At 57.1% G+C, this 17,548-nt stretch overlaps 1 protein-coding gene across 1 annotated transcript in view; it reads left to right on the top strand.

Annotated features, from left to right (window-relative positions):
• FMNL1 (formin like 1) overlaps positions 1–17,548 on the top strand; it is a 73,544-nt gene that overhangs the window by 17,056 nt on the left and 38,940 nt on the right. The window contains exons 2-4 of the mRNA XM_084615682.1: positions 6,101–6,184; positions 10,943–11,056; positions 12,956–13,029. Of these exons, the coding sequence (XP_084471808.1) occupies positions 6,101–6,184; positions 10,943–11,056; positions 12,956–13,029 (272 nt within the window). The remainder of the gene's footprint in view (positions 1–6,100; positions 6,185–10,942; positions 11,057–12,955; positions 13,030–17,548) is intronic.

The raw sequence follows: 17,548 nt of genomic DNA, 5'->3' as shown, positions 1-17,548 counted from the left end.
GAAAAAGTTTTTCCTAATATCCAATCTAAACCTCCCCCACTGCAACCTGAGACCATTACTCCTCGTTCTGTCATCTGCTACCATTGAGAACAGTCTAGAGCCATCCTCTTTGGAACCCCCTTTCAGGTAGTTGAAAGCAGCTATCAAATCCCCCCTCATTCTTCTCTTCTGCAGGCTAAACAATCCCAGCTCCCTCAGCCTCTCCTCATAAGTCATGTGTTCTAGACCCCTAATCATTTTTGTTGCCCTTCGCTGGACCCTCTCCAATTTATCCACATCCTTCTTGTAGTGTGGGGCCCAAAACTGGACACAGTATTCCAGATGAGGCCTCACCAATGTCGAATAGAGGGGAACGATCACGTCCTCGATCTGCTCGCTATGCCCCTACTTATACATCCCAAAATGCCATTGGCCTTCTTGGCAACAAGGGCACACTGCTGACTCATATCCAGCTTCTCGTCCACTGTCACCCCTAGGTCCTTTTCCGCAGAACTGCTGCCTAGCCATTTGGTCCCTAGTCTGTAGCTGTGTATTGGATTCTTCCATCCTAAGTGCAGGACCCTGCACTTATCCTTATTGAACCTCATCAGATTTCTTTTGGCCCAATCCTCCAATTTGTCTAGGTCCTTCTGTATCCTATCCCTCCCCTCCAGCGTATCTACCACTCCTCCCAGTTTAGTATCATCCGCAAATTTGCTGAGAGTGCAATCCACACCATCCTCCAGATCATTTATGAAGATATTGAACAAAACTGGCCCCAGGACCGACCCTTGGGGCACTCCACTTGATACCGGCTGCCAACTAGACATGGAGCCATTGATCACTACCCGTTGAGCCCGACAATCTAGCCAGCTTTCTACCCACCTTATAGTGCATTCATTTAGGACAGGAAGTGGAGAAGGATTCCTTATGCAACTGAAATTGCTGGAAAGAGCTAGGGAGGCAGGAAGTAATCAACCAGACTGGCACTTGGCCCGGACACCAGGGTTAACTTGACCCTCCTCTTGTAGGGTGCTGTGGGATTTTGAATGATCACAAGTGGTCGAAGCCTTGGTGCAATGTCTCATCCAGAAGACGCCCCCCAGCAGTGCCAGCCCCACCTGGGGAACACCCTTCCAAGTGCTGACCGGGGCGATGCCCACACAGCTGTTGAGATCTGATGAGGGGGCTGGCAGGCATGGAGCATTCAGTCGGTTTACTGCCCTCTGCTTGAGGAAGCTTTGCCTCATTCTCAGCTCCCCCGGCCCGGTTATCGCTCCACATACCTGGGCAGGGACACCCAGAGCATGGTGCTGTGCCCAAGTGCTGCCCTCTGTTCCCAGGGGAGGATGTAATGGTGTGCTGGCATGGGCGGGGTGCACAGCTGGGTGCCCTGAGCCCACCTGAGAGCGCGCAGATGTGCTGACGGCTCCCTGCAGGATGGCAGCTCCAGACCAGGGAGGAATCCAAGCAGGGTCTGATCTGGAGGCTCGGGGTGGGGGGGGGCCTTAGGCAGCATGTGCTCCTCCGCTCCTGAGGCGATGGGCTGGTGACTTTCAGGTCTAGGCGATGCCAGTGCAGCATCTCGCTTGCTGAGGGCTTCACGTCCAGCAGCAGCCCAGGCAGCCAAGTCTGGGCCAGAGGCCAGTGGGGAGCTGGCAGCTCAGCTGGGAGCTGTGGGAGCACAGATGGCTGCTTTCCCTAGGGTGAGCCAAGTGGGTGGGCAGGCTCCAGTTTATTAACAGTTGCGCTTTGGAGGCTACATGAAGCACAGCGAGCAAGCTGCCCACAGCAATTGTGATGAACAAAGCCCCGGAGTATTTCTAGTACATCCCTACGAGGGACGGCAGCTCTACGTTCTGTGGGCTAGTGCTCAGGCTGGGAGCATGCCGACCTGCGAGCCCAGCTGGGCTCCTGGATCCTTAATGGAGCCCCCAGATGTATTGGAAATGGGAGAGGAGGCCAAGTGGGACTCCCTGAACGGTTGGGAGTTAGGGATCCTAGCCCCAGCAGAGTGGGGGAGGAGGGGCTGGTCACTAAGCCAGGGCAGGAACCTGCCCTAAAAGGCATTAGGACAATTAGGAAGGTGGCTCTCTTGGGACAGGAACCAAGTGCCCAGGTTCAGAGCTGCCCCGTGTCCATGGGGCCCTCACGTTGGTTTCAAGTCCCGTTGACCTGCCTTTCCTGGACTGGTGAAACGGCAGGGGTCTGCCCAACTGCGTTAGCCACCCCTGGATGGTGGCACCCAGCAGCTCTCCTTGGTCAATGACATTACCCAAAGAGGGGCTATGATTGGCGGGTGGCATTGCTCTCTCTCTGCTGGAGCGAAAGCCCCACCCCTTGCCAGCCCCTCCCGTGCCAGGCTCCACAGCCAGGACTGTGATGCGTAAATCTCTCCCATCAGGGTATCTCCGCTTTACAGATGGGCAGGGGAAGTGACTGGTTGGAGACAGGAGTTCTGGCTCCCAGCCCTGTGCTTTAGCCCCAAGATCATCCTGCCAGGGCTGGTCCATGCTGGGAAACGCCACGTTGTCCGTGAGCGACTGGGCCGTTAAACGCTGCGGGTAGGTGGGGGCGGTTGTGTGTGACGCTCAGGGAGCTGAAGGCAGCCCTGCCTGCCCGGAGTGCCCTGTGCTGTTAGTTAGCGGACCGCCTGACATGCCGCACTCGTCCTTGTGTCCACTGCTTCCTGGGTACCAGGTGGCACCGTGCAGCATAACCCGCATCCCCTCTGGCTGGTGGGCGCCGTGGGGATGGGACCCATTCCTTAGGAGAGCGCCCAGTGCAGGTGCAATGTGGGCTCTCAGCCGGCTGCTCTCAACAGCAGCACAATCCTGTTTGGTCACCTAGGCAGTGAGCGCCGGGGCTGTTGATTGTCTCAGCGAGGCTATTTCTATTTCTAGCCTCGCAGCCTGCTCTGCTCAGCTCGGCTCTGCGTGGCTGCGTGAGGGAGGGAGGAGAGACCCCGCCAGATGCTCACCCTCGTGTTTCCAAAGCAAAGGGACCGAATGAGCCAGCACGGATGGGATGAGTGTGGAGGGGAGTGAGCTGGATCCAGTGGGACCTGGCTAAACCCAGCTGTGCCTGGAGCAAGGCTCTCCCCAAACCCTGGGATGCCTTTCTGCCGCAGGTTTCCCCACTGCTGGAGAATCCCTGAGCCCTCTCCTGAGGTGGCTCCGTGTCCTTGGCAGAATCTCATCTCCTCTGAGTCGCACACACTGTCTCTGGCAGCCTCATTCATCCCGAATGCACCACAAAGGGCACTGAAGTGCAGTTAGCGGGTGGTGAGATTTCCGCTTCATGAGTGGCTTGGCAGGTCGCCTCCTGGATGCACTCCTCTCAAGTGAGCTGAGTCTCTTTCGCTTTGTTCTTGAGCAGTTTTGGTTTTAATCCCAAATCCCTCTGGGAGTGTGTTTCCTCTCATTTCTCATTAGCTGGGCTCCTAGGATGTTCTGTCCATGTTGCCCAGGCTTTGCAGCCTGGTAGCCTGATGACTTAAACTATATTGTGTGAAATGCCATGAGCATTGGCTGCCCTCCACTTTGAGCACGGTGAGAAATCTACAGGCACTTCACAGCTGTCACTGTCACCACTCAGAGTCATGGCAGCGGTGGGGCTAGAACTCAGATCCTCCTGCTCGCAAAGCACAAGCCCTGAGCCCTTGGGCTAAAGGAGAACCCCTGTTGGCAGTGTAGGGTCTATGACCCTCAGGGGAGCAGTTCTCAGTCCATCCGGTAGAGGGCGCTGGTTTACATAAAAACCCGCCAGCTCATCGCATGATGGAGGTGCATCCCCGGAGCCCCATGTGCCATTGTTCCTGCCTTCCTTGGGCAATGGCGCTTTTCCTGACAGCTGCCCCTCCCTGGGGCCTTAGCTCCTGTCTCCTTGCTGTTTGTGGGGAAAAGTGATGATTTGCTTTAGAACCAGGAAAATAACCCACACCCTGCATTAAATGTCTGTGCGGAACTGTGGGCTTCATCTCTTGAGCAGGATCTGTGGCCCCCGTCCTCTTTTAGTGCCCCTCGGGGCTCCTTTCATGGCTGCAACCCCATTGCCGCCCTGAGTCCTGGCAGGCTGCCCGGGGAGCTCCAGAAGCCCCAGGGCAGGCAGGTCTGTGTGCTCGGGCTCCATCTTGGACGCCAGGGTGGAGCATGGACTGCTGGGAGTTGTAGCTCAATGGGCCCTGTGCTGGAAGGGAGCAGGACTTTGGCCTGGTGGCTTCCTTGCTGGGTTCCCGACACCAACACTCAGGGAGCGAGCTGCACATAATGTAACTTGGTCAGGCCCGAGCCCTCCCCCAGCACAGCCGAGCATAAGGAGAAGTGAAGTCCCGCGTGCTACCTGTTTGGAAAGGGGAAGTGAGGTCATGTCCTGTTCCCTCACGCGCGAGGCGGGGGCAGCCTCTGGAGAAGCCAACCGTTTGTGCCCAATTACCACACGAGGGGCCCAATCCTGGGACATGCCGAGCTGCCCAGGGCCCTCGCTGGCTCCCCGTCTCTCCAGATTGGGCCCTAACCGACTGCCACGGGATGGGGAAGCAGGAAGGAGCTGGGTTGAGCAACATCAGTGCTGGGAACACTGCAGCACACAACATCCTGCCGCTGAGCTAATGCCTCTAAACAGACACCGATTTCATGGGCTGAGACCCATCACGCGGCTGCACACGGCTCTCATATAGTCTCTCGGAGGGAGAGCGTTAACCGCCCTTAATGCAGCCTTTCAGATGGCAAGGGGCAATGTTCACTGGCTGCAGCTGGGGGCTGGGAGCCAGGACTCCTGGGTTCTACAACCCACTCAGTCACTCACTGTGCGGACTTGGGCAAATCACATCCCCCATCAGTGCCTCAGTTTCCCTGTTCTATAAAATGGGAGCTAACGTTACTGACCCATCAGGCAGGGCCAAGCTGTGAGGCTTGAGTAGCTGATTGTAAAGCGTCCAGAGACCCCCAGTTAAAACATGCTGTCAGAGGGAGTCTGAGCTTGTTGAGACGGGTGATGGGGAGCTTAAATCATTGCACTGAAACTCGACTTGGCTTTATTGATCCTTGTGTCCTACACAGGCCGCGCCCCAGCACTGAGTGAGCGCCTGGGGTTCTGGCCTGGTTCTCCCCCCTGCCCCCCCGGCGCCGTGCGCAGTGCAAATCCCGAGAGGGCATGGGCCGACTCCTGGGTTGGTGGTGAGGAGCACTGGAGGGGGAAGTCATAGAATCATAGAATATCAGGGTTGGAAGGGACCTCAGGAGGTCATCTAGTCCAACCCCCTGCTCAAAGCAGGACCAATCCCCAATTTTTTCCCCAGATCCCTAAATGGCCCCCTCAAGGATTGAACTCACAACCCTGGGTTTAGCAGGCCAATGCTCAAACCACTGAGCTATCCCTCCCCCCACAAAAAAAAAATAAAAACCTATATAGAATATCAGGGTTGGAAGGGACCACAGGAGGTCATCTAGTCCAACCCCCTGCTCAAAGCAGGACCAATCCCCAATTTTTTCCCCAGATCCCTAAATGGCCCCCTCAAGGATTGAACTCACAACCCTGGGTTTAGCAGGCCAATGCTCAAACCCCTGAGCTATCCCTCCCCCCAAGTCCTCAGGACACTATAGGCTGAAGCTTCTCGTTCTGCAGCCAGACACTAGAGTGGATGTCGGAGATCTCCACCTGTCCAGGACAGACTGTCTGTGTCTGTGCCGGGGTCCAGCTGGCAGTGGCCATGCTGGGCTGGGAGTCTGTCTCTCTGAGACCTGACCAGGCCAGGCAGCTCTGGTTGGTGATGGAGCAACCCAACCACTTCCTGACTTGGAGCTGGAACTCAGGGGCTCTGTCCTTGGAGGTGGAAGGGTGGGTTGGGGTGGTGGGGATGCAATGCTGGTAGGAGGTGGAGACCTGAGCTCAGCCCCTTGGGTACAGGGCACTGGAGGAAGATGGGGTGACATCACCCAGATACCTGGGATGCGAGGGACCCTGCCTCGTCCAGGTTGGGCCTAGACACACAGATGGATAGGACTCAGCCCTCCCCACACAGGGGCTCTCCTCCTTCATCTGCTTCCCTCATGGTCCTGGCAGCTGGGATGTACCTCGCCCAGCGCCCACTCCTGTCTCATCCTGTCTGTCTCCCCTGCAGGATTCCATGAACCTGCCGCCCGACAAGATGAAACTGCTCAGCCAGTACGACAGCGAGAAGAAGTGGGAGCTGATCTGTGACCAGGTGAGACTGAGGTGCCTAATCCAGGGAAGTCTCCAGGAGCTGCGGGCACCCATGCGCCACCCCCCATGGCCACCCTAGCACCTGCTGCCAGAGATTCAGCTCCATCCGTTACCCACTGCTACACAACACTCACAGCAGGAAACTCACACCCAGACACTTCCTGTGTTGCTCAGGTTGGTACCTGATCACGGGCGTTCAGTCTGCCGCTTCGCAGCATGACTCACGATAGTGGGGCCAGAGCAGGAGAAGTCACGCTCATTGCTTCAGCCCACAGATGTTCCAGATGTCAGGGGAGGTGCTAGGCTGGCAGCCTCTGCTCCCAGCTGGGACGGTCTGGGGCTGGCTCCCCTGCCAGCAGTCGCAGTCATTGGAGGTGCCTTGAGAGGAATCTGATGGGTTGAATCCTCTGAAGCCAAGGAGGAATCCCAGCGGTTCCTCGATGAGTCATTTCTCTCCCCGTCTGTCATCTCTGCACCCAGCCAGTCAGTTCCTTATCAGCAGAAAGATTCATTCCGCTGCAGGGATGGGCTTTCTGCCAGAGGCCGTTAGCTGGGCTTCCACCCAGGCTCAAGTAGCCTTTTCCTGGTGATCTGCAAAGAAAGCTGGGGGTCGATCCCCTCGCTGTGCGTTGGTGCCGAGAGGCCTTCGGGAGGGAGCAGGGACTGGGCATGTGTGTGCACTAGTTCTTATCCAGTTCAGAGGGGTTGGGGGGAGCAAGGCCCAGTGCTTCCGAGGCCTGCCGGATGGGGCCCTTAATGCCTGCCAAGCGCTTTGAGGATGCAAACGCCGTGTAAGTGCTGAGTATTATTAGAAACCGGTGAAAGATCAAATGCCTCAGAAAACCCTGTAATTGATGCATCTCACTGGAGCCACTGCTTCCCTGGGGGAGGGGCTGGTAGTTTTTGCTAGTGACTGGATATTTTAACCAGTCAGCCTCTGCACTTGCTTCTTAGCTCAGGGGCTCTGGTGACTCCAGATTTTGCTTTGGGGGGGTCTGTGTTGAGCGAAACCCTCAGGTTTGGGGATGGGGGCGGGATGCTGAGCTTGTGAGCAGCGAGGCCCCAGGCTCACTGAGGTTGGCAGTGACCACTGGGCATTGCTGCCCCAGGGCTGCCTTGTTTCTCCTGATGGGCAGTTAATTTGGCTCCTGCTCCTGGGGGCCATGGAAGGCATGACAAAGCCCTATTCATGGCTGAAGACCGGCCAGCGGAGAGGCTGTAGGCTGGGTGGGCCATGGAGACTGACCTCCCTGTCTACCTTCGGGCAGTCCCTGCAGGTTTGGGGCTCAGTGCCCTGCTAATCATGCTGTCCCTGCGCTCTAGATAAATGGAGGCCATGGGCTGTTCACCTCGGGGCTCACCCAGCACAGTCATCCCTGGCCCTAGCCCAGAGCTCTGTTCAGGGGTCCCAGGGCTGTGCAAAGGCAATGGGTGTCATCACCCCATTCGCCTGCCTGTGGTCCGGGGGCCTGAGTCTGACCAGAGCTTGCTGGGCCATGTGCTCCCTGAGGAGATGGTGCAGGGCAGGAGTCATCACGTGCTGACTGGGGATACTGCGCAGAGGAGGCTCTTCTTGGCTTGTTCCATGGCCAGAGCCTCAGGGCCCTGATTCTGTCTCTATCTCCCACCCATCAGTGAAGCCCTGCAAGGGTGCCAGGAGTCCAGCATCTCAGAGGGGGCTCGTGCATTCCTACATACCAAGGCCGGAAGGGACCATCCAGTCTGATCCCCTGGATAGCAGAGGCCAGACACCTGCCCCACAGTGATCCCCAGGGCAGGTCTTTTAGAAAAACGTCCTATCTTGATTTAACAATTGTCAGGGTTAGAGAATCCACCTTGCGAAGTTGTTCCAATGATTAGTTACCCTCGCGGTTAAAAATTTACACCTTTCCAGTCTAAATTTGTCTGGCTTCAACTTCCAGCCATTGGATCGTGTTACATCTTCCTCTGCTGGATTGAAGAGCCCATTATCAAACCTCTGTGTGCCAGCCTCTGTCCCCAGGACTGTTCTGCTCTGCTGCAGTCACTTCCCTTCCCTTTGCCTCAGTTACCCCATCGATCTACCAGGAAGGAGAAGTCCTGAGGCACTTGGATGAAAGGGGATCTCAATGCCTAACCCAGGCCAGCAAAGTGTGGCTCAAGCTTTTAAATCCAGTGGTCCCAGTTCAAGCCCCATAGAAGGATCATCATTAGAGAACTATATGTTTCTGTTATGAAGGGTGCGTCCACACTCAGACTGCTACAGTGGTATAGCTGCAGTGGAGACAGTGATGGGAGGGGCTCTGCTGTCAGGCCTGGTCTACACAGAATCATAGAAGACTGGGGTTGGAAGGAGTCCTCAGAAGGTATCTAGTCCAACCAACCCCAACTAAATCATCCTAGCTGTGGCTTTGTCAAGCCGGGCCTTAAAAAGCTCTAAGGAAGGAGATTCCACCACCTCCCTAGGTAATCCTAGACCTCCCGCACTGCAACTTGAGACCATTACTCCTCACTCTGTCATCTGCCACACCTGAGAACAGCCGAGCTCCATCCTCTTTGGAACCCCCCTTCAGAGAGTTGAAAGCAGCTATCAAATCCCCCCTCACTCTTCTCTTCTGCAGACTAAACAAACCCACTTCCCCCAGCCTCTCCTCGTAAGTCATGTGCCCCAGGCCCCTGATCATTTTCATTGCCCTCCGCTGGACTCTCTCCAATTTGTCCACATCCCTTCTGTAGTGGGGGGACCAAAACTGGACACAGTACTCCAGATGTGGCCTCACCAGTGCCGAATAGAGGGGAATAATCACTTCCCTCGATCTGCTGGCAATACTCCTACTAATGCAGCCCAATATGCCATTGGCCTTCTTGGCAACAAGGGCCCACTGCTGACTCATATCCAGCTTCTCGTCCAGTGTAATCCCCAGCTCCTTTTCTGCAGGACTGCTGCCTAGCCACGTGGTTAGGTTGACGTAAGTTGCCTTGCATCAACCTAGCCATGGAAGTGTCTTCGTTTAACTGTGGGTCCTGCTGACGTAAGTGCCTCTCTACGCTGGTTTAGCAATGCCACTTCCCCGAGCGGTGGAGAGTCACGGCCACTGTACGTAGGTGGACAGTGTCAGTGCAGACTCTGATGCTTATATGGAAAGGTGCTGACTTTCAGGAGCCGTCCCACGATGCCCCCCAGTGACGGTACCCGCGCGACTGGTGAGGTTGTGCACCGCCAACACAAGGAGCCAAGCGTGCATGCACAAGCAATTTAATAACTGCAGTGGCTGGATGCCGATGTAAGTTAGGTCGATGTAATTTTGTGGTGTCGACATGGCCTGACTGTAGCTAATCCACCTCCCCGAGCAGCGGTAGCTAGGTCAGTGGAAGAACTCCTCTGTGGACCTAGTGCTGTCTGCTCCGGGGGTTAGGTCGGCACAGTGATATCTCTCAGCAGTGTGGGTTTGTCACGCCCCCAGAGATGGAGCTAGGCCCATGTACGTTTTCCGTGTAGACCAGACCTAGGACAAGTAGCTCTTAAAATGAGTTAACATCTGTGTGCCCAGTATCTGTAGTGACACTAGATAGCAATTGATTGATGGGCACACTGCTCACCGGCTGGTGTCAGGTAACAATCCCTCTTGCACAATAGTATACTGTGGGGCAGGAAGCAGGCCCAGCGCTGTGCCCTGCCGGGGGAGGGAAGGCAGGTCCAGCGCTTTGCCCCGGGGGAGTGGGGGGAAGGAAGGCAGGCCCAGCGCTGTGCCCTGCCGGGGGAGGGAGGCAGGCCTCGTGCTGTGCCCTGCAGGGGGGGAGGCAGGCCCAGCGCTGTGCCCTGGGGACGAGGAAGGCCCAGTGCTGGGCCATGTGAGGGAGGGAGGCAGGCCTGGTGCTATATCATGGGATGAGGAAGCATGGTCTGTGGTTATGCACAGGACTGGACATCAGGAGATCTGGGTTCTAATCCCACCTCTGCCACAAACTTATCCTTGGGCAAGTCCTTTAATTTCTCTACTTTGTAAAATAGGGATAATATTCACCTAATTCGTGGTCAGGGCTTGTGCAGCTTTATGGACGAGTGCATGTAAAGAGCTTTGAGAGCCTGGGTTGGAGGGGATAGGAAGGTGCGGCGTACTATAACAGATGTGGCCTGTGAGGTTTACAGAGCATCCAGCTCCGGGCACTGCTCATCCTTGGCTGGGCAGGACTGGCAGTTGGAGGCGGTGAGACTGGAGACCTGACTAGAGAGCGCGGTGGTGTGGTCTGGGGCAGGGGACTGCAGGGTTATCACAGGCAGCGTCTGTGTTCTGTCTTCACTGGCGTAGCTTCCGAGCTGGGGAGGGTCCCTGTGAGTCCCCCGCCCCCATGCAGCCACAGCACTACGTGATGACAGGTGTCTGAGAGTGGCTTGTTGGCCTATGGCAGCTTGGTGCCCTAAAGAAGAGGGCTGGCTGTGAGTTCTGAGCCAGGCGGGCTCACTTGCTCCCACTCAGCATGGAAATCCTGCCGGATCCTGGCAAACGTCCTGTCTGTGTAAAGCCACTAATTCCCCGTCTGGCTAGTTCCCGGGGGCAGACGACCTGGGCAGCAGGTCGCTTCCAAAGAGCGAGTCTCTCTCCCTGGCCCTATTCAGCCGTTTCTCACGCACATCTCAGACCCCTGCAGTCTCCTCAGCGTCCCGCTCGCTTGCGGGTGCACTTGTGCACACGCTGCATCGGTGCTCGGGGCTGTGTGTCCTCCTCCATCGTCTGAGGAAGCTGGGCCTGAATGTCTCCCTTCTCCCCCATCCTCGCAGGAGCGGTTCCAGGTCAAGAACCCCCCCTCTGCGTACATCCAGAAACTGAAGAGCTACTTGGACACGGGCGGAGTCAGCAGAAAGGTGACCTCCGATTGGCTGATTGCCATGGCGGTATTATCCTCCCCTTTTATTCTCCCCTCTCCTTTGCCGCCCCTTAGCTTTTGTACCGCAGTCGAGAGCCGAGGTCCCCGAAATGGGGTAGTGCACCCCCAGGGGCACAGGAGCTGTCAGAAGTAGTGCACTGTAGAGGGTGGTCTGTCCTCTGTAAGGGGGAGGAGAGCCTGGACCAGACAACCCCTTTCCATGCCATGAGCCCTTCAAGGACACAGGTATTGCAGGGTGCAGCAGACTACCTGGGGGTCGGGTCAGGTGGCTACCTCCTTCTGGCTGGCTGGCTCCCGGGAGGAGAGGGAGAGCAGAATTACAGGGCAGCAGCAGCCCAGGAGAGAGGGTCCCGGGGCTGGGACCCAGAGGAGAGACTGGGGGCTGGGGAGCCTGCCCGAGTCACAGCATAGCCCCCAAGGATCGGTGGGGGCCCCAGAACCAGAGGGAACAAATGGGGGAGCAAAGGAGGCTCCCTGGAGCGGGGCTGGCAGCTGGATACTGGCGGGCTGGGGAAGCTGGCTTGAGTCACAGCACAGCCCTTAGGAGAGGGGCTGCGGAATCCCTTGGCTGCGAGGAAGGCATTTAGTCCAGGGACCGGGGCAGAGAGAGACCCACGGGAAAGATGCTCCAGAGGGGTCGGGGCTGGGAGAGCTGCCTGGCTCAGAGGAAATGGGAAGGGAGCCCTGGAACGAGGTGAATTGGAGCTGGAGCTGCCTGCTGCCAGTTGAGGCCCCCTCACTTCCAGCCAAGGTTCCCTCAGCTCCCTATGCCTCCCTTCTGAGCACTCTCTGGCCTTTTACACGCCCACTCCCTCACACACTAGCAGCGCCCCTCCCCACAGTCTAACCTCATTAGAGCCGGTGGGAAACAGGATTCCCAGCTCACAAAACTTTTCCTGATTTCAAGAACTTCCCCATTCTGCCTCGGGATGAAACTGCGACTTTTTGTAGTTTTTTTGTGTGGAAAAACCTCAGAGAGACACCTCCCCCTTGCCATCCCCCATCATTCCAGAATAGCCGGTAGCCTGGGGTCAGGGTACTCCCCTGGGATGTGACAGCCCCAGGTCCCAGGGCTTGTTCTGAGTCAGGCTGTTCTGGACTGAGGCTGCGTCGCTCTCTCATTTTGACTCGAAATTCCATCCTGGGCCCGAGGAACCTTCCTTACAAAAGTTTAGTTGAAGCTGGGACGTTCCTGCGAAACAGATTGGCATTTTCTGATGAAAAACCATTTAGTCAAAAAATTTCCAACCCCCTCTAAACCTAACGTCCTGTAGCCCTCCCCACCAGGCACCCCCAGCCAAAAGGCCTTCTCTTCTAGATTCCCCCAGGCAGATCTCCACCAGCCAAATTTGAAACTTATTTCACTTTGACTGTAAATACTTAAGTCTGTTAAGGCCTAAAATAACTGTGCACAAAAAGGGGATGCTGGCATCAGGGTTTAGCTGATCGCCATATTTGGGGTCGGGAAGGAATTTTCCTCCAGGGTAGATTGGAAGGCCCTGGAGGTTTTTCGCCTTCCTCTGTAGCATGGGGCACGGGTCACTTGCTGGAGGATTCTCTGCTCCTTGAGGTCTTCAAACTACAATTTGAGGACTTCAATAGCACAGATATAGGTGTGAGGTCTTTTTTAGGAGTGGTGGGTGAAATTCTGTGGCCTGCATTGTGCAGGAGGTCAGACTAGATGATCATAATGGTCCCTTCTGACCTAAATATCTATGAATCTATGAATCTATGAGGGAAGGCAAGCATCTGTTCTCAGAGGGTGGTACATGGACCAGTAATGTTTGGGAATTGCTGCTCTAGAGGTTATTTGGAGTTAACACAGGTGGTAAAAGAGAAATGAGGCTGCGACCTGGCCAGTGATGTGGCAGATCTGTCTAACTCCCCTTTGCTTTTTGAAACGCAGTTTAAGAGGCGAGTGCAGGAGTCCACACAGGTGCTCCGAGAGCTGGAGATCTCGCTGAGGACCAACTATATCCGGTGAGAATCTGATGCCCAGGGTTAGTGCAGATGACTGTCTCCCTCTAGTGGCCGCTCCCAGCCTGCATGTGGCTCAACTCGCGATAGGGCTTGTGCTTTGGGGCTGCAGGTCTGTGTTTTAGCAGACAAGGGGTGTTGCACTCTTGGCTGCTAATCGCTGCAGGCCTGCAAGGAGGCAAGAAGCAGGAGCTGCTACCAATGCTAGCCGGAGGTCTGCTTTGGCTGCAGCAGCAGAGCGGCTGGTTTTTGAGTACAAAGGTCCCTGGTTCACGACCCGGCAAGGGTGGGCTCCTGCCATGCTCCAGCTGCTGCTGCTCCTCAGCTTGGCTTTCAGATGTCATAACTGGTCGTGCCGTGTCTGTGGGGGTGAGCCCTGTGGGGAACTAGGGATGGCCCCCACTGAGTTTGCCTCAGTGCTACCATCCCACTGCGAAAATCTCATGACTGTGGTGGTGAGGCTTTTGTGGGCCCCTGGCTGTCTCCCAGCCCCATCCGGATCATGGAAGATCCAGAACAGGTGCAAGTCTGGGTGGAGATGGGAACTTCACTCCTCTGAGGGTTAGAAAGCTTTGCCTAATTTCAAACCTAACCTTGTTGATGGGCAGTTTATATCCCTTTGTTCTTGTGTCCACACTGGCACGTCTGTGGCCCCAGGCTTCGTGCAGAAGCCTCTCTGAAGTTACCTGGAGTGCAGCGTGTGATGGGCTCTCAGGATCAGACTCAGGCTGGGTGGGAATGGGCAGTGAGGCCTGGCCAGCCCAGTGTCTGCGCTGCCAGGGTGACCTGGAGTATGTCTACTGCTAAATCTACCCCCGTGCTGTGGGGCAAACCCACTGGGTAGTGCTCTGGCAAATGGGACCCAGCACTGATCTGGAACTGTTGTCTGAGCATGGGGCAAAAGCAGATGGGCAGTGCCCCTCCCTGATCGTGGGGCTGGGGCTGTCCGGTGCCATCTGGGGCCTGGCCCAAAGCCAGTCATGTCTCAAAGCAATGGAGGCAGTTGGAGGCATCTGTGGGCGGGTCCTGTGGTAGATGGGCTGGGGGTGACGGCAGCCAAACAGGAGACAAGCGGCGGGGTTGCATGGAGAGCAGGAAGGCAGGTCTGGGGGTTCAGGCATTGGGTTCTGAGACTCAGGTGACCTGGGGGCAATTTCCAGCCTTGCCACAGACCCCCTGCTGGCCCTGGGCGAGTCCCCGCATGTCTCCGAGCTGCCATCCCCCACCTGCGAGATGGGGTGGCAGTGATGGCATGCCTGACCTATGGCTCAGTCTGGGGAGAGCTCTGAGATTTTGGGGGCCAGGCGGAGGGACTTGAGCTCTCAGGAAAAGAGTAAAAGGCTCCCCCTGGAGCAGGGAACCTGTGAATAGCCATGCAGTGGGGGAATCAAGAAGAGGGACTGCTGGCTGCCCTTGGGGGATGCAGCCACACAGCAAGGTCCTGATGGAAAGTGAACCTCTCTGCTCCTGTGAAGCCTGCCCATGCATCCAGCCAGGCCGGACCAGGCTGACTCGACACCACCCATACCCTCAGAGGGCTGCGTCCTAACTCTGCTGTCCGCCCTGAGTGTGGGCGGCCTAGACTAGTGGGGAGAGAGCTGGGATGGGGGGGACGCAGCCTTGCCCTTCCCCACAGCTCTAGGAAGGGAGCAGATTACTTAATTCCAGGGCTGTGGCCCATGTGTGAGAGGAGCAGAGCCAACATGCTTCCAGCCCACTCTGCCCCTCCCACTGGCTGCCCCTGTGCTCCCCATTGTCACGGAGTCCCCGGGCGATACTCGGGAACTGCTCCCTACGAAGCCAGGCAGGACTCTGGGGAAGTCTCCTTTCTGTGAGCAGCCTGACTGCAGGACACACAGCTCACCCGGCTTCCACCTTCCTGGGTCTGACCTTGGAGCATTCAGCCTCCTCTGCCCCTCCGTGCGCTTCCCCCAGCGAGTCCGCCCAGGCAGGCTCCTGGGGAAGCCAGAGGGTCCTGCACCCCAACTTTGCAATCAGACATGATTCCCTGGATTCAAATTCAAACCCTTGGCTGTTACAGGAGCAGGGCCTGGATCCTGTTCCAAAGAGACACAGTCACCCCACAACAGGTTCTCACAGCTGATATCCTGGAGAACCCCAACAACTAGCCATCCCCACCCCTCCTGGGTCTGCACAGGGATCTGGGCCGTAGGCAGGGCGAGGGGCTTCACCCCTAGGACCCTCATCCAGCTCACACAGCCCCTCAGCATCTGGTGAGGCTGCACCACCCGGGGCCTGACACCAGTTCTCTCTGTCCCAGGATCTCGCCACCCCAGGAATGTCTCCCCATTGACCATCACCTTCCGCTCCCACTGGGGGTCCGAGGGGCCTGAGCCCAGGAAACTCCACACAGACATATAGGTTGGGACCAGGAGTGGGAGCCTGTCCACCTCCCCACCCATCTGGCTGACGGAGTCTATGGCCTTGGGACCCAGCAAGGGAGTTAGACACCGGGGCTTTTCCGCAGGGTCCCCCTGGTTCAAATCTCCAGCCTGCTCAAAGGCAGTGAGGTGGGCATCCACATCCCCCCCTCCTCAACCAGGGGCAGCAATTTAGTCTTGAGGTTCCCTGCAGAACTGGCCCCCCGGGGTCTAACCCCACTCACCCCTGGGAGGTCCCCTAGACCACTCCGCTCCCCCACCGCCAGTTCATGCTGCTGCTGCCTCTGCAGCTCTTTCTCCGGCTCTCGCTGTCTCTCACAGTCGTCTTGCTCTCTCGGACTCAGCTCCAATCCCGTCCATCTCCGATCCCCCGATGGGGAACCCGATCGTGAAGACCCTCGTCTGGTCAGGGACAGGAGTCTTGGGGATGCCTGGCTCCCGCTCCAGCTGCTCCCAGATCCTGCTATAGCCCCATTTGGGGTCAGGAATCTGTTCCTTAGAGCGGTCATCCTCCTCCAGCTGCACGATGAACTGTGCCTTGGTGAACTTTCCAATGCGCAACCCTCTCTTTCTGCACATGGTTACAATGTCCTTCTTCAGGAGACGGTGACAGGCCGTCACTCCGCTCTTCCCAAGTTGTTGTGGACTCACAGGCCTGTGTGCTCTCAGGTCCCCACGGTTTCCAGGGAGAACCCCTAGTGTGCCAGCCCTTCTCGAGGTCACCACCTCTTTGCCAGGGTCGAGCTGCAGACTCCTCCAGCCCTGGGACCGCTCACTGCAATCCCCAGGGGAACCCTGTTACTGCAAAAGTCCTTCTCTCTCCCAGGGCCAAGCCGCAGGCTCCTCCGCCCCTGAGACAGCCCACCACAGTCCCCAGGGGACCCCATTACTGCACAGTCCTTCTCGCTGGTCACACACTCCCAGGGGTTAACCGCCCCCCGAAACCGCTCCTCTCTGGGCCTTCAGCACGCCTGGTCCTTGTCAATCCCCCTTCATTTTACTGCTCCCCCGTCGCTTACTGCAGGAAGCGCCATCCATGGGGTGCAGTACATCCCACCGCTGCCACCAGTTGTCACGGAGTCCCCGGGCGATGCTCGGGAACTGCTCCCTACGAAGCCAGGCAGGACTCTGGGGAGTCTTCAGGACACACAGCTCACACAAATTCCACCTTCCTGGGTCTGACCTCGGAGCATTCAGCATCCTCTGCCCCTCTGTGCGCTTCCCACAGCGAGTCCGCCCAGGCGGGCTCCTGGGGAAGCCAGAGGGTCCTGCCCCCGAACTTTGCAATCAGACGTGACTTTCAGCCAGCCAGTAAAACAGAAGGTTTATTAGATGACAGGAACATGGTCTAAACCAGAGCTTGTCAATGCAGAGAACAGGACCCCTCAGCTGGGTCCATTTTGTGGGGCAGTGAACCAGACAACCACATCTGCCCTTCACGCCATGTCCCCAGCCAGACCCAAACTGCCATTCCCTCCAGCCCCCATTCCTCTGGGCTTTGTCCCTTTCCCGGGCCAGGAGATCACCTGATTCCTTTGTTCTCCAACCCTTTAGCTCTCACCTTGCAGGGGGGAAGGGCCCAGGCCATCAGTTGCCAGGAAACAGGGTGTCGGCCATTCTCTGTGTCCAGACCCCTGCACACACCTGCCCTCTAGGGCTCTGCAATGATCATACACCCATATCCCACTGTCACCGAGTGTGGGGGAGTCCAGGCCCTGCACCCCTCTTCCTGGGATCCACTGAGACTCTCAGCCAGCCAGTAAAACAGAAGGTTTATTGGACAACAGGAACACAGTCCACAACCGAGCTTGTGGGTACAACCAGGACCCCTCAGTCATGTCCTTCTGGGGGAGCAGGGAGCTTAGACCCCAGCCCTGGGGTTCCCTGTGTTCCTCCACCCAGCCCCAAACTGAAACTAAACCCACCCAGCAGGTTCCCTCCTGCAGTCTCCGTCCACATTCCTGGGCAGAGGTGTTACCTCCCCCTCCCCCTCCTGGCTCAGGCGACAGGCTCTCAGGTCTCCCATCCCCAGGGCACATTCCCAGGTCAACACTCCCCCCTCCCTGCTGAGTCACATCGTCACACCCACCACCTAGATACTTAAGAACTGCCTAGGGGAA

This window comes from Lepidochelys olivacea (genome assembly GCF_965140295.1).
Source record: "Lepidochelys olivacea isolate rLepOli2 genome assembly, chromosome: 27".
Taxonomy (NCBI): domain Eukaryota; kingdom Metazoa; phylum Chordata; order Testudines; family Cheloniidae; genus Lepidochelys; species Lepidochelys olivacea.
This window is presented reverse-complemented; position numbering and strand designations above follow the sequence as displayed.